At 36.1% G+C, this 22,432-nt stretch overlaps 1 protein-coding gene and 1 pseudogene across 2 annotated transcripts in view; one reads left to right on the top strand and one right to left on the bottom strand.

The window, feature by feature from the left end:
* The window catches only part of GK (glycerol kinase), a 61,004-nt gene extending 49,391 nt beyond the window's left edge, over positions 1-11,613 (top strand). The window contains exons 15-21 of the mRNA XM_081043055.1: positions 3,806-3,884; positions 4,679-4,775; positions 5,343-5,427; positions 5,935-6,055; positions 6,554-6,697; positions 9,441-9,521; positions 11,351-11,613. Coding sequence (XP_080899181.1) covers positions 3,806-3,884; positions 4,679-4,775; positions 5,343-5,427; positions 5,935-6,055; positions 6,554-6,697; positions 9,441-9,521; positions 11,351-11,475 — 732 coding nt within the window. The 3' untranslated portion in view covers positions 11,476-11,613. The remainder of the gene's footprint in view (positions 1-3,805; positions 3,885-4,678; positions 4,776-5,342; positions 5,428-5,934; positions 6,056-6,553; positions 6,698-9,440; positions 9,522-11,350) is intronic.
* Positions 11,614-21,280: 9,667 nt separating this feature from the next.
* Positions 21,281-22,206, bottom strand: LOC308495125 (zona pellucida-binding protein 1-like; annotated as a pseudogene). The gene has a single exon. The product of its transcript is annotated as a zona pellucida-binding protein 1-like (transcript).
* Positions 22,207-22,432: the final 226 nt, after the last annotated feature.

Below are 22,432 nucleotides of genomic sequence, written 5' to 3'. Positions count from 1 at the left end.
ATTGTCCCATGCCAGGATCGAACTGGCAACCTTGATATTATTAGCACCTCGCTCTAACCAACTTATTTAACCGGCCACCCCCTCTTTGGATATTTTTTTTTAAATTAAATTTATTGGGGTGACAATTGTTAGTAAATTTACATAGATTTCAGGTGTACAATTCTGTATTACATCGTCTATAAATCCCATTGTGTGTTCACCACCCAGAGTCAGTTCTCCTTCCATCACCATATATTTGAACCTCTTTGAATATTTTTAATACATACTTAAACTTGTTTGTCAGACTGGAGTAAATTCTATTCCAGCTGTTAAGTTTTGTTGGCTCATGTCTTAATAATAGATTTCTTCTTGTGTTTTGGAATTTTTCACTTCCTGTCTCATCTTGTTCCATTAAGCTGTAACCTTAGTCAGCAAGTAGACAGGTTTCTGCACTAGTACTCTGGTGGCAGAGCGCCACCTAGCCCCTGGCTTCAAGCACTGAAGCTGATTCTATTCTGTCTTACACAAAACACTTTGGATCCCTTTTCTCTGGAGGAGCCAGTTTCCGGCCACCACTCACGCTCCCTGACACGCACAGAAAACTGAATCAGAACCCATTGTGTTGTGGCTTCAAGTCCTGCTCGGTCGTGCATTTCTGTTTCTGTCCACATAGGCGCTATTCTGTATTTGAGTCAGCTTGTGTTGTTTCCGTTTTCTCTTTTTACATTTGGCCTGTGATCCTCTGTATTTAGAACAGAGGAGGATTTTTAAAGCACAAACTCACCATCTCTGTTGATATGGACATCTTCCTCTCTTTCATCGCCAAGAGAATTCTTTCATTCTCTCCCTACCCCCTGGCGTGTGATTCATCCAGGCCTAACATTTTAACATTTCTAGGTTCCTGTTTTCATTCTCAGTAAAAAGGAATTTGAGCACATGACCCTTCAGTTGTTCTAAGACTTCAAACACATATTAAACTGCTTAAATTTGTCCCACTCTTCCTAGTTTTTTATTAGTGGTGGAAAAGACTGAAGCAAAATAGGGCAGTTGAGTAGTTCTGCTTTTCCTCTGCCGTCTATTAATAGTGCACTGTCTTCCTGAAGCTGTGTTTCTCCCTTGTTCGTTTTTTGCTAAATGTTTTTTTCACAAAACAGAATCCTTTGGGGGCCTTTAATATGATTATGAACTTGAGCTTACTTAGGGTTTGAGACTTCCGTGTTCTGTATTCTGTCACTAGGATATAAATTGCCTGAGGCCAGGGTACTTGTCTGTCTTGTTCACTCCATCCCAGCAGACTGACATATAGAAGATACTCAAATATTGTTTACATACCAAATCCTATGTTATGCCATTTTTGTCTATTTAAATATGACCTTCAAAGAGGGTTCTCTGTGCCCCACTCCCTCGCATTTGTTTCTTTAAATGTCCTTTCTCCCATCTCTTCTTTGGTATAATTTATAATTATAGTGTTAAGATTTTCTTTTTAAGAATTTTGCATCCCTCTTGAGCCAGCTATTTCATTTTAGGTATAAGTCTATGTATTAATTAATTATTGCTTTATAACAATATTACCACAAATGTAAGTGACTGAAAACCATGCCCATTTATCATCTCACAGTTTCATGGGTCAGCACAATGGCTTATTAAAATTCATAGTTTACTCATCTAAAACTATTGAAAATATGCACTTTTTTTGTTAGATGCCGTTTCAGGTCATTGTCTTTTTGAGAGTATAAGGAGAAGGGTTTTTTTCAATGAGATCTGGAACTATGCTGTTCAATATGGTAGCCAGTAGCCACATGGGGTTGAGCACTTGGCATGTGCCCAGTCCAAATTGAGATGTGCTGTAAGGGTAACATACCTGATTTCAAAGACTCAGTACTAAATAATTTTTATATTGATTACATGTTGCAGTGATAATATATTTCATATATTGGGTTAAACAAAATATATTACAATTAATTTAACCCGTACCTTTTTTAATATGGTAACTATTAAATTTAAATTAGGTATGTGGCCCACATATTTCTATTGGACAACACTAGTCTAGAAAGTCTTACACATTTACTATTCTTTTGCAACTATTGTCTCTGAATTGTTTGCTTGCAAAGGAAATTTGAGAGTAAAGTTCTTGTCTCTAAGCAAAAAATTTACTTAGTTCTCCTTGATGGTCTCATTAAGTACCTAAATATGTAAAATATCAGTTAGAAAGTGTATTAAGAAATTATTTTAGGGAGGGAGACAGTGTTAGAGTCCCTTATAAGGTATTTGTTGAATTTTTCTTTGTCGCATTTTTAAAGCCTGGTTATATCTGCACAGCAATGTTAAATCTCTTCCTCAAATTTTTACAGCTAAAAGGCCACTGTATAAAGAGAAAAAGTGTGCTGTATAAAAGGCCACTGTATAAAGAGAAAAGTGTGCAGCTTAGTACTAAAATATAGTGACTTGTTCTTATGTATAAGCTATGAATCATAGATTGTATTGACATAATCAGCCTCTAGTTCGTTTACATCCTGAAAACTGACAGCAAGGAGGGGTGATCATTTGTAATTCAGTTCATTGAATTGGGAACAGGGAGGTCGGCAAATAAATATTCCACTTCCTACACTTACTACATTAACAACCTATGTGAATGAAACATCAGAACCAAAAAACATTTTTTGGAATTCCTAGTGGTTTGTGCTAATACTTTTTTTGCCTTCAGGATCTTATAACAGTTTTATTGAGATAATAGTTAACATATCACACGGTTCACCCTTTTAAAGTGTACAACTCAATGGATTTTAGTATATTCAGAGTTGTGCAAACCATCACCACAATCTAACGAGCACATTTTTCATCACCCCAACCCTAGGAAACCACTAATCTATTCTTTGTCTCTATGAATTTGCTTATTCTGGACATTTCATATAAGTGGAATCATACAATATATGGTGTTTTGTGACTGGCTTCTTTCACTTCACATGTTTTCAAGGTTCATCCAAGTTGTAGCAGAACTTCATTCCTTTTCATGGCCAATCCATTGTGTGGATGTTCTGCATTTCATGTATGCATTCATCATTCAGTGGACACTTAACATTTAAAACATTAATGAAACTAATATTTACATTCAGTAATAACCTTCTCGTATATTCTCATATTGAGCCTCGTAGTGGATTGTTTAGGTAGGTATTGTTAAAGTCACCACCATTTTCTAGGTGAAAAAAATGAGGAGGCTCAGAAAGCCTAACTGATTTGCCTAAGATCACAGCAATTAAGAACTAGAACTCAGACTCAAATCCGGTTCATCTCACTCCAAATCATGTGTTTTCTTCCTAATTGCCACCCCTCCCCATCCTTTGGTGATTTTATTGGAAAGAGTAATTACCTTATTAATTTGTAGTTAGCTTCTTTGCTAACTTGTTGTAACATACTATTACATATGGGAAATGGACTTGAAAAGAACTTTTAATGTGGCTTCTCTCCATAACTTTGTGGATAAGATGGGAATGTATGCTAGGTGATAATGTACTTCAGTAGCTTCGCAACAGATAGAACAATCGTACAAGAAGCAAATTGCTCAACGCATTGATGTCCACACATGGAGACAGGTCCAAGGGTATGCTAGAGGGCTCTCTTGTCCCTGTCTCATAAAAAACTTCTATAATTACCTAAATAAAACTATGTTTGTATTAAAAGACGTACTTTATGCTCTTTGGAGAAGTTCCAAAGCTGAAATGTTTGAATTTTTATCCATCTGGTAGTAATCATACACAGAGAATATGCTCAATAAAACTTTTTATAGTGGTGACATATATTATCTTGTGGATTCCTTTTTTTCCCTTAGGGTTCTGTAGCAATAGCTGGTGCTGTTACTCGCTGGCTAAGAGACAATCTTGGAATTATACAGTCCTCAGAGGAAATTGGTGAGTATGTTGTAACAAAGGGTTAGAATCTAAATAATGAAGTTTTAATATTTTACCTTTGCAATCTGTTCGTATGTGTGCTTTTGCCCCATGTGCAACATTAAATTATATGGATCCCTATTATGAGTTTGATTTATGCATAAAAGACTATTTTGTGGGGATTTATAAAACAACGAATTGACATATTTAGTGGTGGTTATTAATACACCGACAAGATAGGACATAAAAATTACCCAAGTGTAAAATTGGACCCCAAAGATTGCCAGAATCTGCAGGTGAAGTAGTCTAGTTAAATTTATCTTATCTGATGCGAAAGAATTTTAACTCTTGAGTTAGAATGAATATTAAATTACAATAACTATAATTTAAGTATTAATATGGCTATTTTCAGTTTATGGATAATTATTTGGAACTCAACCTACCCACTCTATCATTTAACTTGTTAAATTTTGCCAGAAGGTGAGATAATCAGAAACATTAGGGATGTACTGGAGGTCACTTCTTCATCTTTTAGTCAGCAACTTTAAAAATAGTGGAAATGAGCTAAAATGCCTTAATGAAACTAACCCAATTCCTTATTTCTTGGGCTGGGTTACATTTTAGTGGTGGTAGTCAATGTGAGGAAATTTGGTTTTGTTATTCCTAGCATACTGCTGTTATCAGGAACATTTTGCTGTACTAATGAACAGAACCAAAAGCCCAATCGTAATTTTTTACATAGATGTGTGTTTATTGACTGAAGTAGGATATCGTAGAATGATTTTTCTTTTTGTTTTTCTTTTATTTAATGTTAGAAAAACTTGCTAAAGAAGTAGGTACTTCTTATGGCTGCTATTTCGTCCCAGCATTTTCAGGGTTATACGCACCTTACTGGGATCCCAGTGCAAGAGGGTAAGAATTAAAAATAAGGTATGCTTTTGTGAGTCTAATAACTTATTAGTTAATAGTTTCCTATCTATTTTCAAATGATTTTAAACTGTTCGAAACCTTTTCTATCTGGAGAGTGTAATTTCTTAACCTTTAAACTCCAAGAAGTTATAAATCATCTGACAATAAGCCCTCACCATATCCACATTCATGACATAGTGTTACTATCTTTTATCTTCAAGACATCTGCAAGTTAGGCATCAGAGAGACATCATCTAGAGGAATACCGCTTTGTTTTTATATTTTTGTCATCTATTCAGATGGACCACGAACTTTTTCATATGTGGCGGCAGGATTGTGGACCACAAGGACTTTCCAAACTACTCAATGTTTACCTCCAATTTTATTTATTTATTTATTTATTTTTATTATTTTTTAATTTTTTTATTATTATTTTTTTTAATGTCTACTTTTTCCCTGCACATTTCTATCTACTAAATTCAATCTTTCCACATTCGGGACGTTTCAGATTGATGACTCAATTTTTTATCACGCTTATCACTCTAACCGTAAACATCTTTGTACTTTTAGGATCATCTGTGGGCTCACTCAGTTTACTAATAAATGCCATATTGCTTTTGCTGCATTAGAAGCTGTTTGTTTCCAAACCCGAGAGGTAATAAATCTGAACTTGTTTTCTTACACTTAATCTGCCTTTATCATTCTTAAACAAATTATATATGAACGTCAGAAATTTTTTAAATACTCAAAAATCAAACCCTGCCTAAACACTAATCAGTGTAAGTTTTTGGTTTTGTAGCTGGCCTTACCTTCTAAGTTCCTGTCGTCTGCCAGGCACTGGGCATTTTGCGATTGGGGGGATGCTGAGTGGGACATTAGGCAAAGGGAATAGCACTGATATAGGCATTGAGGCAGGACACCTGGGTATAAAATAGAGTTGTTTGGTTTGGCTGGATATACGGGTGAGTGCAGAGGTGTAGGGAGAGAAAAGGTTGCTTGCGACCAGACTAAGGAGGGCTTGGAAGACCAGAGTAAAAAGTCTAAATTTTATCCTGTAAGTTTTGGGAAGCTCTTGAGTGTTTTTGAGTAGAAGATTGTCATTTTCAGAGATGTTACTAGTGTGCAGTAGTTTAATTATGTTCATTATGTTGGTTTATTTAAGATTTTGGATGCCATGAACCGCGACTGTGGAATTCCACTCAGTCATCTGCAGGTAGACGGAGGAATGACCAGTAACAAAATTCTTATGCAGCTACAAGCAGACATTCTGTATATCCCAGTAGGTTAGTAAGCCTTCATTCCTTTAAACTCTGAAAGTAGTGTTTCTTTCGGAAGAATTGGTGTTTTAGGCATATGTAAAAAAAATAAAGATTTCTTTAATTAAAATTTTTTTCAATTATAGTTGATGTTTAATATTTCATATTAGTTTCAGGTGTACAGCATAGTGGTTACACATTTGAATAATTTACAAAGGGATCTCCCTGACTAGTCTAGTACCCATCTGACACCCAGTGAATACAATATTATAGTATTATTAACTGTATTACAGTTATTACAATATTATAATATTATTACAATATTATTGACTTATTACAATATTGTTGACTGTATTCCCTGTGCTGTGCTTTACATCCCCATGACTATTTTGTAACTACCAATTTGCACTTCTTAATCCCTTCCCCTTTTTCACCCAGCCCCACCAACCCCACCCTCCCCTCTGGCAACTATCAGTTTGTTCTCTGAAAAAATACAAAGATGTCGATGTAGCTCTTTCCCTTCAGTGAAGCCCTCGATGCCCGAAACAACTGCCTTGGGAGCCGCCATGGCAGCAGGGGCTGCAGAAGGAGTCGGTGTTTGGAGTCTCGAACCTGAGGATTTGTCAGCCGTCACGATGGAGCGGTTTGAACCCCAAATCAATGCTGAAGGTACATTTAAAGAATGAAACTTCATGGTGTACTGTGAAAATGACCTCAGTGAGAAAGAGCTTGCCTTTCTGTTTATTCACAAGTTAAGAAACTAAGTACAATAGCCAATGCTACTACTGTTTCAGATTTGGCTACTAAGTGTATTGGGCTACACCGAAGGAGTGTGGGTGAGAGAAATAGTTTCTTATTTTCAAAATTCTAGAATCACATTTTTACCATTCATTTCTACTATTGACAAGTCCTTTCACGTAGGAGGATGACACTGCCACACTATTGATACCAGATTGTTAGAGTACCTTCTTTTAAGAGGAAGAAGGGAGATATATCAGCCACCCACCCCTAATGTCTATACCGGATCATCTTTGGTGTTAATGACTTGGGTTTAGGACATGATAAGCTGGACTAAGGGACATTCTGGTAACTTAAGCACAGCAGGGCTAGCCTGACAAAAGCAGCAGCAGTTAAAATAAATGAGCATTAAATATCCAATTTACTTCCTAACAAACTAAGTTAAGGCCGAAGCTCGGGCCAACACCTTTATTAAAATATAGTGATGCATCTCTTAAACTGAAATAAATGTGAGTACAAAAATAAGGTTTTGTATAGACCGAATTTGGTTTCATAACCTTTTACAAAACGTATGCATAAAATGGCATCAAAGTGGATTTTGAGCTACTGAAAGGAAAAATAAGGTTCAAATGCATTTTTAATTTTCTGGAAGACTGCCATCACTTCTTAATTGCAGTCATTTTTTTATGTACAAGAAAGTGGAATATAATACTAGTAATTTTATAATCAGACAGTATTCCATGTACCTTGATGTGAAAATGTGTTTAAAATCTGACACTCTAAGTAATTTTTCACTTTTGCAATATTGGATAAAATACGAAGTTCAAAAAATTTTTCTGCTTCTGAAAAAACAACTTTCTAATAAGCAAATAATGTTCAGAGCAAGTATATGGTTTTGAGATGCCAATACCACTCTTAAATCCCAGGAAGTTTTGTGCAAGGAGTTAAGGATTACTGTTTCCTGAGGCGCGCCATCTTGTACTATTTTTTCTTTTTCTTTTTTTTTTTTTTTAAATTTTATTGGGGAACAGTGTGTTCCTCCAGGACCCATCAGCTCCAAGTCGTCGTCCTTCAGTCTTAGTTGTGGAGGGCGCAGCTCAGCTCCAAGTCTAGTTGCCGTTTTCAATCTTTAGTTGCAGGGGGCGCAGCCCACCATCCAATGCGGAAATTAAATGGGCAACCTTGTTGTTGAAAGTTCATGCTCTAACCAACTGAGCCATCGGGCCGTCCCATCTTTGTACTTTTGAGGCTTTAGCCCGGAGTTGATCAGTTGATTGTCCTTCCCTTCACCAGCCCTTCTCCTCTCCCTACAACACTCACACATATGAATGGGCACTTAGATGTAGATCATTTTTTCAGCAAACATTTGGCCAGAAACTGTCCTTACGTGGGAATATAGAGATGAATAAGACCAAGTAAGTCCTTGCCCTTCAGGAGACTTAAGTATTTTGGGAGACGTAGACAAAACTATGAAAATTCACTGTGGTAGCTGATATACTGAGGTGTGCGTGAGGTGCTGTGGACGTCGGAGGAGGGGCCAGAAGTGGGACACTGAAATGCTTTCTTTTTTTTTTTTTTTTTGTCATTTCAATCTTAGTTGTGGAGGGTGCCGCTCAGCTTCAAGTTGTTGTCCTTTCACTCAGTTGTGGAGGGCGCAGCTCAGCTCCAGGTCCAGTTGCCATTGCTAGTTGCGTGGGAGGGGGGGCGGGCAGCCCACCATCCCTTGCGGAGTCAAAACAGCAACCTTGTGGTTGAGAGGGCGCGCTCCAAACAACTGAGCCATCCAGGAGCTCAGTGGCAGCTCAGCTCAAGGTGCCGTGTTCAATTTTAGTTGCAGGGGGCGCTGCCCACCATCCCTTGCGGGAGTTGAGGAATTGAACTGGCAACCTTGTGGTTGAGAGCCCACTGGTCCATTTGGGAATCTAACCGGCAGCCTTCGGAGTTAGGAGCACTGAGCTCCAACCTCCTGAGCCACTGGGCCAGCCCCTGGAATGCTTTTTGAAGCGAGTGATACTAGAGTAGTGTCTCACAGGAGTTGCAGCCTTTGGGTGCTACGGAAAGGCAGGGAGGCCTTTGAAAGAAAGGTAGCTTCATGCATGTTCCCCATCTTTAGGAGGAGTGCAGTGTGTGTGGACACCAGTGCCCATTTTTGTTTAGTCCTTTTCTTGTAGATTTCCACCTTAAAGGAATCCTGTCTCACAGGAATGCAGTTTGGTTCTTTTGAGAAATCTATACTCATTAAATTCTTTGGCTAGACCAAAAATAATTCTCCTCTTAGTCTTTCCACATTATAGCATACCCCTTCCAGTATCCCAAGCTCCCCCTACTCCCACCCCAAGAAAAAGAGAAAGCAGATTAAATGAGATTCCCCTTTCTAATTCATCACCATTTGTTTGCAAATGGCCTGGTCTTAGCAGGTAGCCTGCCTCCCATTCTCCCCTCACCCTGCACACCATGCTGAATTTCCCATCCAACTTCTAAGCAAGCTTCTTTCCCAATCACTTGGCCATCCATCTACTAGAAACTATTCTTCCAAATCTGAGTCCTGGTAAAGCCCCACTCAGTTTTAACATGTATCACAATTTGTCAAGAATGCTGAGTGAACGTAAGTATGGGGCTTAGGACATCTCATTAAACTGCCTTTCTGTGTGTTTTTCCTATCTTCTATTTCTAGAAAGTGAAATTCGATATTCTACCTGGAAGAAAGCTGTGATGAAGTCAATGGGTTGGGTTACAACTCAGTCTTCAGAAAGTGGTAACAAAGTTTTATTATTATTGCCACTGTGTCCTAATATGTTTAATAGCTTATTTAAGTATCTGACCAATTATACTTAGCAAGGCTGCTCTGAAGAAAAGCATTATAATATATCCAGTTTCTAACATTTTGAAAACACTTTATAAAGTTCTAAACATAAAAATGTAAATTATCACGTTGATATAGATACATCCTGCCATGTCTTTTTTCTTAGTTTATTCCTAGTACTTTGATTTTATAGCTTAGTTTTCTAAAAGTAAAATTATTTCTAGTTTCTTCTCAATGAAAAAAAAATCAACTACAGTCTGGTTTTTTGTTTTGTTTTGTTTTCTCTTAATGTCTTACTTTACCTTTTTGGGGGGCTGTCTTCATGACCTGAACCAACCAAAATCTATATTAATTTCAGAATTTATTTTGTTACTTCCTAGGCTGATTACAAGTTCTTAGCGAGTGTACGTTATGAGAATTCATTGGAATCAGACAGCAAGAAATGCACCAAACATAGTAAATTAGAAGTGTCATAATAGATTAGGAAATGCTCTTGGCAGAAAACAACACTGTATTTTTCAGTCATTTGGGTAGAAAGGTTTTCAGCATAAGTTGACCATTTATAGCCTTAAGCTTCCTTTAATATGCCTTTCATTTAAACAGCCTTAAACATGTTTAATATGGTACAATACATTAATTCTTTGCTAAATTCAAGATTTGGAACATAATGAATGGAACAATAACCAATAATATAATGAAGCATATATAGTAGTACCTTGGTTTTCGAACGTCTCCGTTGACGAACATTTCGGTTTACAAATGCCTTACACCTGGAAGTAAGTGCTTTGGTTTTCAAACACGACTCAGATAGAACATGTCACGCGGCTTCCGCTGAGTGCAAGATCCTGAGGCCTAGCTGTCGGCTGTTTTTGAACATTTCATAACTGGGGGATTACGTTTGAAAACTGAGGTACCACTGTACTTTAATGAAGAAAAGTTCATAAATGAAATATAATCTGCCTTCTAACCCCAAAGTCAGTATAGAACCACCACCACCACCCCCTCACCTCCACCCCATAAAACCACTTTTAATCTGTCTGGCTTTTAGGAGAAGCTTCTGGAAACATCCACTACCACAGATCACTGTGGTCTATATTTTCAGTCTTGGATGCTCTGACTTGAAGCTTTTACTTTTTTCTCCTAAACAAGCTTAATATCCTTTTTCTTTCAATCTTTTGTTCTGAGACTCAGGTTACAAAACATCAAAACAACCATGTTCTCAGGCAATATTTTAGAATGTAGATTAATATAATTTAGTTTTGAAATTGGAGTAATATTAATAGGTACATTTCTTTATACACCAAATTCTATTTAAAAAAAGAAAACGAAACCAATATGGTTTGAAATTTATTTTCAGTAGGCTAATATAACTCTTCTCTGATAGCCAAAGGATCTGTAATTTGAATTTTGGAGTAATTGGATTGCTTATTTTGTATCTGTTGGGGAAGAATCAAGATAGGTAAAAAAATCAACAGCCTCCCAAAAAGTTCTCCATTGGCTTTCTCTGGCTTTGCCAGTGGAAGACTTATGGTCTATATGTATTTATTATGTTCTTGGCTATTTGTGGCATACTATCTGTATTGTTTGTTAATTATCATAAACCTTCTATATTGATTATATTTTTGATCTGAAGTAATAACTCTTTGCTAGCTTTTATGAATATACTATTTTTATAGCTTATTTTGTTTTGCTACCATGTGATTCTTAACACAAATATTGTAATTATGTGTCTCTCTTTTGGTTTGCTTGACTGGAAATCCCTTCTACTTGGATGACCACAGGTGACCCTAGTATCTTCTGTAGTCTACCCTTGGGCTTTTTTATAGTGAGTAGCATGGTAATGTTAATCGGAGCAAGGTACATCTCAGGTCAGTTACTCTTTAAATTAGACAATTTTATTAGTTAGTGTTAATGTATTTGTGTATAACTCAGCAAAAAGTTTTCAGTGTTTTTCATTCTTCCTATGCTTAGGAACCTGAAAAATCCATTAAAGGTCTTATTAGTTAGACTAATTAATCTTTTGTCAGAATTAAGGACTGTGAGTCTGCTTAACCTCTTTTATTTTTAATAGATGATGTTTTCTTTGAGGGACTACATTCTGCTGTCAACTACAGCAAAAGTGAAAGTACTACTGTTAATGCTAAATGAAAAGACTTTCAGCGTGACAGATGAAAGTTAAAGTTTAATTTTGACATTAATTAAGCTGGCTTTCAAACGTACATACGGTGTTTTTCATACTTACAATAATTTGCTACGCAAGTCTTAAGATTTCAATTCTGTAAGAGTTTTGGCCAGAGTATGTTAGCAGAGTTTCTATAAAACTCTAAAACTGGAGAAAATTCACAGTCATATTTGTTTTAGTTAAAAGAATACGTTTGGTGGACTGACATTTTAAAAATGATTGCTTAAATGAATTGGCGTTGAATTAAAACTGAATTATTATTTTTGCACATTAACTTCTGAATATTCTTATAAAAGTAAAATTGTGAAGCGTGTGATGAAATACATTGCATAACCTGTGTTAATTTAAGTATAATAATCATTTTTGGAAGCTGTTCCTGATAATCGCTCAATTTTTCAAACTAATGGTTTAAGTGGAAATAATTTGTTTCATATGTTGCCAAGAAAGTGAAACGTTTTAAAAAATCTTCATGATTAGGGAAAGAGTTAAATTATTTCTCTCAATTAATTAGATGATAACCTGGCTTTAAAATGTAAAATTTATTGATATGGCGAAACATTTGTAGAAATCTGACAAGCCTTAATTCAGCTTGCCATCATCTGTTTAGTGCTATATATAAATATGGAATGAAAATCATTTACATCAGCAGAACATTACCTTTTTTTTTAAAAAAAAAGCTTTTATTTAAAGTGTGTTTTTCTAGGACCCATCAGCTCCAAGTCAAGTAGTTGTTTCAATCTAGTTGTGGAGGGCGCAGCTCACAGTGGCCCATGTGGGGATCGAACCGGCAACCTTGTTAAGAGCATCGCGCTCTAACCAACTGAGCTAACCGGTCGCCCCGAGATTACCTTTTAATTAATGATAAAATATGGGTTACTTGCATGAGAATTTAAAACTAGATTACATTTTTCTGTATTTTTAATATTTAGGATAAATTTGTTCAAATCTTCTGCTTCCATAATAATACCTTATGTTGGTGTTACAGCTTTACACCTTACAAAGGGCTTCTGTTTATGTAAATCTATAGTGAATTAGCAGATGTCTATTTTCTTGGTGGAAGAGTCCAAATATTCCCCAGAACGATAATTTAAATTCGTAAAGAAACTTACATACTGTTGGGGGAAAGTTCTTTTATTCTTTTCAGTATCCTGAGGTTTCCTTTTTTTTTTTGGCTGCATAATGGCAATCTGGAAAAAGAAAGGAAAAAACATTGCAGCTGAATGTTTTCATTATTTTTTTTTTCTTTGCTGTTTCTCCTTTGGGTCCATGACAGGATAACAAGGGCTGGTCTCTGAAAATTGAGACGTGTGGCATATCTCTCTAAGCTAAAGGATACATTAAGTGTCCAAATTCCTATGCTTCCAAAATGGATATTGTTACCCTCCTTAGGTTCTCTCTTGGTAGCATATGCTGAGATCTGAGAGCAGTGGGAATTGTTCGCCTTGGTAAGCAATTAGCAATAGTGTTAATATTTGCTAATTTGGGAATTGGCCATTACATGTGTTGCATTTTAAACAGTGAAGCAATATTTAGAAACCATATGAAATTTCTAACTGTATAAATGATTGAATAGTCTTCATTGCTTTAACTCCTGAATTGCATGTAGATTGTTATTGATATTTATGGTTTTGTCCCCCATTTTAGGTATCCCATAAATAATACCAACTCATGGAGTCGAACAATGCGAGCTCTTTACCTAACGAGAGAATCCAGCGATTCTGTCTCTTAATGTGATGACACTATTCATAGACTGATTTTATTTATAAGCCACTTGCTGCATGACCCTCGAAGTAGACCTGTGGCTTGAAATAAAGAAAATGCAGCAGAACGAATGCTATAGAAACATTTGGTGTGTTTTTTAACATCAACCATTAAGATTGGACCAGCCACCTTTGGAGTTGACCCCTCCTTTACCATCACTTCCTGCCCCATTCCCTCTAAGATCTAGGAAGAATTTAGATCCTGTCCATTGGCATCTTTCGTCAAACATTGTCAAATGCTGATGGGTCAGGATTTGATTCTCTGTACTACACACACTCGACTAAGGGGTGGAGTTATTACTAACTGGCTAAAAATGAGCGACTTTGTGTTTCCTTTTAGCAGAATACCCCCCAAAGTCCTCTTTTCTGCATATTAGGGAGACCAGCATCTTTACTGAATGCTGAAATGGAAACCTCCACCAAATTCTTAAAGTGGGAATTTAGTACTCTCCTAGACTAGATATTTTTCTGAAAAGTATTTGCCAAAACTGAGATTCTTCAGACATTTTACATGGTCTCACTAATTACACTGAATTGCTGTCTGGATCTTATAAGGAAGGACACTTTTCCCCTTTTTTTCATCTCTCCTTTTTATATTTTTTACTTCATATGTATAACATAAATGCCTATATATTTTATATGCTGAGGGTAACCCATTTATAAATTAAGAGTACATTTTACATGGTCTCACGAATTACACTGAATTTCTGTCTGGATCTTACAGGGAAAAATACCTTTTTTTTTTTTGCCTTTGCATCTCTTTTTTATATTTCTTACTTTGTATGTATTACATACATGCCTATATATTTTATATACTGAGGATAGCCCATTTATAAATTAAGAGCACATTGTATTCAGTAGGTTATTATGGGGCTGGTCTGAAGTGGACCACTGTCTATATTTTGGGGGAAAACAGTTATATACATTTTTTGGGCAATGGTTATGCATATTATTTACCAGGAGAAACATTTTCTTAAAGAGCCAACATTTAAAATTTAACATATATGTTCTATGTCAATAAAAGAAAATATACTTTATTGTGACTTCAACTATATTTCTTATATCTTACATTTTTGTTTGATTTACCTGGATATATGCTAAAAAAAATAGCTGTGGAATACTACAGTAAATACTGTTTTCAAACACAAGTACTACTCCATACAAAGTTATTTTCCTTTGACATAATTTAAACATATTTGGGATCCTTTTAAGGGGATGTCAAAAAAGTTTAAAATGTTAAATAGGAAAAAAAAGCCCTTAGCAATAAAGCCAAGAATCTCTTTCCATCCGAATATGTTATTATTTGCTGATAAGCAATTATAATTTCTATTTGGGATGATAGAGAATTACCTCTGCTTACTGTCATTACAACTTTAAAAAAAGTTTACTATTAGAAATGGCTTCCAGTGAAATCAAGAATTTCTCAAAATAGTGTCATGTGTTATAAAACTTACCTAATCTAGCTTCTTAATGTCAATTTTGAAAATATCTGAAAATTAATTACTGTTTACTACAAATAAGAAAGTACTGCCTCCTAATTATTTTCTTTAATCAGCGATTAAAATGGAAAAATATTTATGTTAATATAAAACGTTCTGTTTGGAATTAATGCTAACTAGCATTTGCGGTTCTCATTGTGCTATTTCTAAATTGTTCAATCTGCTGGGTTTTATTGATGCAGCTGCCACTTTAGTGACATAAATATTATAGAAAGGGACTGTGAAATTACTACTTTGTGGCAGGGTACTTTTAAACATAATTATGTTTCTACAAAGGTAGGTTGAGTTAATTGTAAATAATTGTGAAAATCACTGTTCAAATAATTTTAAGATTAAATTGACTTTTCTGGTAATTGCAATATTTATAAATGTTTGAAATTGTGCATACTGATATTTCATGATAAATGTACTTAAAATAAATTGACCCCTCATTCTTATCTGCATTTCTCATTTACAGACTAGAGCTAGGTCAAAGTTAAATTAAGAAAGATGTTTCAGGAAATGTGAAACTCAGCTATTAGCACTTGATCAGGCACATCCTGAAGAATGAATCAACAATCAAGGAAGTAGTTTCTGGAATGTTGAGCACCTTCATCATTCTATTAGAAAAGATGACACTGTCCCATCTCAGCATCCAGAAAATACCCTGGCAAGGTCACCATAATCAATAGGGTCTAACCATGACCTTGTTATACTGGTTTCATTCTATGCCTCTGTTTTTCTCCACCTGGGTTAGTCAATGGAGTCAACCACACCATCGTTCTCTCATCTTAATAGCCAACACCTCAATCTTTTGTTGCCAACTAATCACAAAAATAAGGAATGCATCTTTGCTTCCATAAATGGTATCTTAGAATTTTTGCTTCTTTTGAAGTGCCCAAACCACAATTCTTTGGTTGATGAGTGTTTTTTATCACATGGGAATGAAGAATAATATTTATTTAGGAAAAACCACCAAATGAAAGATGTCATAGCACAGAAACCAACAACATGAACAGTAGAGAGGTAGTATTTAACTCATAGTATATATCTACCTAATAGTAAATAGAAGTACAAAGGTTATTTTTTATAGCTTTGTTGAGGTATAATTGATATACAAAAAGCTACACATTCAATATATAATTTGATGAGTTTGGACATGCATACACCCATGAAACGATCACCACAATCAAGGTAATAAACATCATCCACCTACAAAAGTTTCCTTGTGTCCCTTTGCTCTTTTTTTTTTGTGGGTGTTGGTAAGAATGCTTAACACAAGATTTACCCTCTTAATTTAAATGCACAATATCAAATTGTTAACTGTAGGCACTATGTTGTACAGCACATCTCTAGGGTTTATTCATTTTGTATAACTTAACTACCATGAACAACTCCCCATTTCCCCCTTCCCCTCAGCCCCTTGTAACTAACAATTTACTGTTTCTATGAGTTTGACTATTAGATTCCACACAATAGTAGATCATGCAGTATTTGTCTTTTTGTCTTTCTGTGTGGGCTTATTTCACTTGGCATAACGTATTCCAGGTCCATCAATGTCACAAATGGTAGGATTTCCTTTTTAAAGGCTGAAGAATATTCCATTATATGTATATACCACATTTTCTGTATCCGTCAATGGGTATTTAGGTTGTTTCCATATTAGGCTGTTGTGAATAATGCTGCAATGAAGATAGGAGTGTAGATATCTCAGATCCTGATTTCAGTTAATTTGGATATACCCAGAAATGGAATTTCTGGATGACATGGTAGTTTTATTTTCCATACTGCTTTCCATAGTGACGACCAATTTACATTCCCATCAACTACAAGGGTTCCCAAAATTATTTAACTTTTAATAGCTTGTTTTAACTAATATTTAAATAATGGAGTTTACTGGATCTGTTATTCTTACAACTTAACTTTCATCAGATCACATAGTAGACAATTAGAAAACTGACTTTAAAGCAACTTGATTGCTACTTGGTCTATATAGATACATATCTGATGTCTGATAAAATATAAGATGTGCTAGATACTTAGACAAAAAAACTCAAGTATTTCCTAAGACTTCTCTGTCATCAAATTTAGTGAAAACGGCACATTAAGTTAATTTTGAGGACTAAAGATAAATTTTGAGAAGCAGAAGATAGGTTAAAAACAAGTTGTCCAACTAGACCAGAGTCTATTTCCCACTTTCCATCCTATTTCAGATAACTAGTTCTACCTGATAGCCTAATTGTTGAGAGGATGGCAATATTTTAAACATCCTCAGGCCTTTATTTTCCTGTTTAGTATTAAAATTAAGTAGCTTTTTTTCCTCATTAAACCTGATATTTATCTCATTAGTTGCTTGTTATTGTATGACTAATTTACAAGTAGATTTTGTAAATATCGAATCATTTCAATCACCATCAAAACATCAATCACAAAAGACTGGTTAAATTGGTACAGCTGCATAATAGATAATCTGTAGCTGTGAAAAATGAGGACACTCTAGAAACATGGAAATCTATCCAGGAAAAGGGAAAAGGCAAGGCGTGGAGTACTGCATAAGTGTACTACCTTTCTATTGAAAAGAGAAAGCTAGGATGTTTGCCTATGCTGGAAGGACATAAGCTCCTAATAGTGTTTACTTGTGTGTTACATGCCAATGAGTCAGCTCCGACTCCTGGCGACCTTATGAATGAGTGACATCCACAATGTCTTGTCCTTAGCCCTGCTCAGCTCCTGAAACATGCTGATGGCTTTTGTGGAGTCGGTCCACCTCATAATTGGACTTTTTCTTTCTACCTTCTATTTTTCACAGCAGCATTGTCTTTTCTGAAGAATCCTACCTTCTCTTGGTGTGCCCTAAGTTGAGCAGCTTCAGTTTTGTCATGTTTGCCTCCAGAGATGTTTCAGACTTAATTTGCTTTAAGACCCACCTGTTCATCTTTCTGGTGGTTTGGGGTATCTGTAGAGCTCTTCACCATATTTCAAGTGAATCATTTTTTTCCCTATCAGCCTTCACTGTCTAGCTTAAGTATCCATACATAGGAATATGAGGGTGTGGATGATCTTAGCCTTGGTCTCTAATGACACGTCTTTGTTCTTGATCTTCCCTAAATCCGTATCTGTCCTGAGTCTCAGCCTTCTCATGATTTCTTGGCTGCAATCGCCATTTTAATGGATGACTGAACCAAGGTAAGCAAAATCTTTAACAATGTCAATGTCTTCATTGTGTTAAAGTTGTGTATTCTGTAGTCGTAATTTTTGTCTTGATGTAGAAATCACTTGATAATTGAGCATGTGGGAACGGGGGTGGAAAAAAGCATATATACCGGAGGTACCAAAAAAAATGTATACAAGTGGACACTGGTCAGTGTTGCTCAAGCAGTACTTCGCTGTAATCAGAAGTGTCGGACACTGATGGTAACCACTTTGAGCACCTCTTGTCATTGCAGAAGTCAAACGTGACTTGTATTCATCTTTTGTTATTGGTATATATTGAGTATTACAATTTTAATACAGTTTTCTTTCTTAAAATGTATACATTTTTTGGCACCGTGTGTGTGTGTGTGTGTGTGTGTGTGTGTGTGTGTAATTTTATATTCATGGCAGCATTATTCATAATAGCCCAAAACAAGAAAAATCCAATGTCTCAATGAATGGATAAATGAGAGGTGGTCTATCCATACAATGGGATTACTTAGCTATAAAAATGAATAAAGTACTGATACATGCTACAACATGGTGGAGCCTTGAAAAGTACGCAAAGTGGAAAAAGCCAGACACAAAAAGCCACATATTGTATGATTTCATTTATAGGAACTGTCCAGAATAGACAAGTCCATAGAGATAGAAAGTAGATTAATGGTTATCAGTCTGGGGGAAGGGGAAATGGGAAGTGTTAATAGGTACAGGATTTCTCTTGGGGTGATATATGACCAGTAGGTTGCCTGATGGCATGTGAGCTTGTAACCCCTGAAATGAGCCCTTTGAAGGAAATAAATTTTATTCCTTGAAAGATGGAGGTTAATAAATTTAACTCCTTTTTATTCCACTTTCTATTTTTCAAGCATTTAGTATTGGAAATAAGAAAAATTCTTTAGTCACTGATACATAAAAGATTATGATAAAACAGATGATCTGGTGTTCCATTCACTTTCCCAGGGGTTTTCATGGTTTGTCCAACAGAAGAACGTACTGATATTAAAGGATGCAGTTAACTTGTTTGCCCCAAAGACTTGATAAATGAGGCAGTCTTCTGAAAGTATTAACCAAAACATTACCATAGTTATCAGTAACTTTTCCCTAAGTGAACCCTCTTCACTGCCATTTCTTAGCTTTCGTAAAAGTTTAATTTCGTCTGTTCATCATCGTCTTTCACCCCAAACTCCGTTTAAACCTTCTGCCTTTAATTAATTCACTACCGTATCTTTTTACTACAGAGCTTACAGAAGGAAACAATAGGTCTGTCTGTAATCCACCTCTTCAATTAATTGTAAATCTAATTCAAACTGCAGTAAATTTGCAAGTTCACGTTCTACATCACTGGTTTCTCAGCAGCCAACAGTTCTTTTTAAAACTTTTTCTTTATCAAATTATTTGTTTGGAAATATAATACTGCTCTTAGAAAAATTGGAAAATAAGATTAGAAAGACGAATAGAAAATCATCCATAGTCCTAAAATAATGCCTGTGGTTATTTTGATTTTCCCCCAAAACTTTTAAGTATATTCATAGATCTCGAATGTTCATAAACTTTACATGACACTGCGTATTGTCTTGCATATTAAAATTTTTATATATATGGACACATAAAGGTGAACTAGAAGTATAAAACTTGCATAGGGATGATAGATACCAAGTTTAGGATGGTAGTTACCTCTGGAAGGGAGAGAATGGAATCAGGAAAAGACTTCACTGACACCTGAAAAGTTACATTTCTTAAAAAATTAAAAGAGCTAAAGCAAGTATAGCAAAATCTTAAGATTTGGCTGAGTGGTGGGTACACATGTATTTACTATATTCTCTACTTTTCTGTATGCTTGAAGCACTTCATAAAAAAAAAGATAAGGTGGATTGCCCTAATTGTACGTATCTAAGTCCATCACTCACTGTCCATTAGTGTAATTTTGTTTATTCTGATAGCTCTCACAATGAAAAGGGCTGAAATCTTACTGATCTAATGGGACAATGACTTCAAGCACCTCATGTAAACTATGAATATACAGAAGCAATAATGTGTATCAGAAATTATATCCTTGCTTAGCCACTTATGAACTGAATTTAGAAGATTCAAAAGCATTTAATAGATAAATGCACTGCTATAAGCTCACCACATTTATAATTACATATTAAAGGTAGAACATTTCTGGACAGAAAAGTCTCAACTCTATACCTAAGTTCAATGTCAAGGGAAAAAAATAATAGTGATCATTATAGTATTGGATTTTAAGTCAGGCACCTGTTTTGTTGTATTCCAGGTTCCAGTTCATTACAGTCGAAAGAAATCATTAAATAATTAAACTGGATACAATTTGTCTCCTGAACATGTATTTAAAGGACCACAAAGACATGGATAAAATACAATGGTAGGGTGATGATTGAAATGATTAACACCTAAACACCTACTATGGAAGGGAAATGTCTGCTCTGAAACTGAACAATTACCCGGTTTCACCTATACTGGGTTTGTTTTCCCATTATGGCTTAGTATGTCACTTCTCTTTGCTCACACTCTGTAATGCCAACATTAAGTGACTATGACATGGACAGATACCGAACCTTTCTGATGAAATTTCTCAAACATCTAGTCACAATGTGTACTATACAAGATTCCCCTATCTTTTTCTGTAAAATCTGATACGTTTAATTTTGGCATAATATTTATATTAATATTTCAAATATATACTTTCGTGTTTCATAAAACTACCAAAGAACTCAATAATGGCCTATAAGCATGTTTTTGCTCCAAACACCAGGCTGCTGTTGCACTGAATGTGAATTCCATCACCGGGGTTATAAGATCCAGGGCTGCAAATCCCACAGCACTTAGGACATTTGGGATGTTTCAGGGTATTTATTCCATACCCTGGAGAGCAGCAATTACCGGGTCTTATATTAATTTTTGCTCCAAAACACACATTAGGGCGTATTTTCAGGGGATGTCTTATTTTTCCATGTACAGCAATCTACATTTATTCAAATACAGTCATGTCATCTTCTGGAACATCATAACATACTAAATGTGTCCGTCTGGCTGATGATCCTAACTGGGGCTTATTTTCAGGGAAACACGAGTATTTCAGGCAATGACTGCATGTCTGCCTAGAACTTCTACTTGTTGATTAAAAAATCTATGAGATTTTTAGCCTTCAATAGCCTTTTGGAAGATTCACAACTATGGTCTGCACGTGGCTTGGGTCCTTTTTCAGTGTCTAGAGATGAAATGAAAATGTAAAGAACAATTCGTTTTGCAAATCAGCTTTTTGCATTTAATGTGATGGCATTCAGACTTCCCATGAAAGGTCAAGAACCAATTTGCTTAAAATCTGAAGTTTCTTCTCAAAAGAAACATTATAGATATTATTACAGGGAGCTGCATGATATGGAGCTGTGAACTGGTAATAAAAACGAGGCTCATGATAAGCATATACAACATATTTTAGTTGACGATTTTTTGACAACTTCTTCCACGGTAGGTTTATACTCGAGGAAACGTGTAAACACCAGTCATCCTCTCCTCGAAGCTCTGAAATGCAAGGCTTCCTGTGGATGTTATTTGTGCAGCGCTGTTTTCTGAAATAACTTTTACTCTTGGCCCGTGCCATCGGAATGATGGCTCTATCAGTTCTGAATTTCACAGTCGTTGGGTTACACACAACACATGCGGAGTTTTTTGATGGAGCAGAACATACTTTCACTGGAAAATTTGATGACCCCACTATTTTTAGCAAATCTTGGGTCAAGCGAAAACCTCTTGGTAATCGAATCAAAAATCGAACTGACGGGGGCGCCCACACTACACGGAGAGCAGAGAACAACCGCTGCCCTGGAGAGCCAGGAGCTCGCGGCCCCGGCCCGCCGCCTGCCTCGGCGAGCCCGGCGTGGGGTCCAGACCTCCATCCATACTACGCCGCCACCTGCCGACTGTAGGTGCAGAAGGTCGTTAGGCAGCTTGCACCTGCCTGCATGCCGGAAGTTGGCCTCCCCTGTCTTTTCAAAGTCCATCACTTGCAGTCTATATTTCACCAGTGTGCTAAAAGCCTTGTGGAATGGGATCTAGTGAAAAGCTGGTTTCTTGTTAGAAACAAATTCAACTCTAGGGGACGCTGCTTTCCACACTCAGGCTTTTCAGTCTTCTGAGGCATCTTTCCCATCAGAGTGTACTGCAGAGGTTGCTCGAGTACGCGTTTTGGGGTGTTCATAATTAAATGAAAGCACTGTAGTGACCGTG

Source organism: Rhinolophus hipposideros (genome assembly GCF_964194185.1).
Source record: "Rhinolophus hipposideros genome assembly, chromosome: X".
In the NCBI taxonomy this organism is placed as follows: Eukaryota; Metazoa; Chordata; class Mammalia; order Chiroptera; family Rhinolophidae; genus Rhinolophus; species Rhinolophus hipposideros.
Note: the sequence above shows the minus strand (reverse complement) of the source record. Positions and strands in the feature narration are given on the sequence as shown.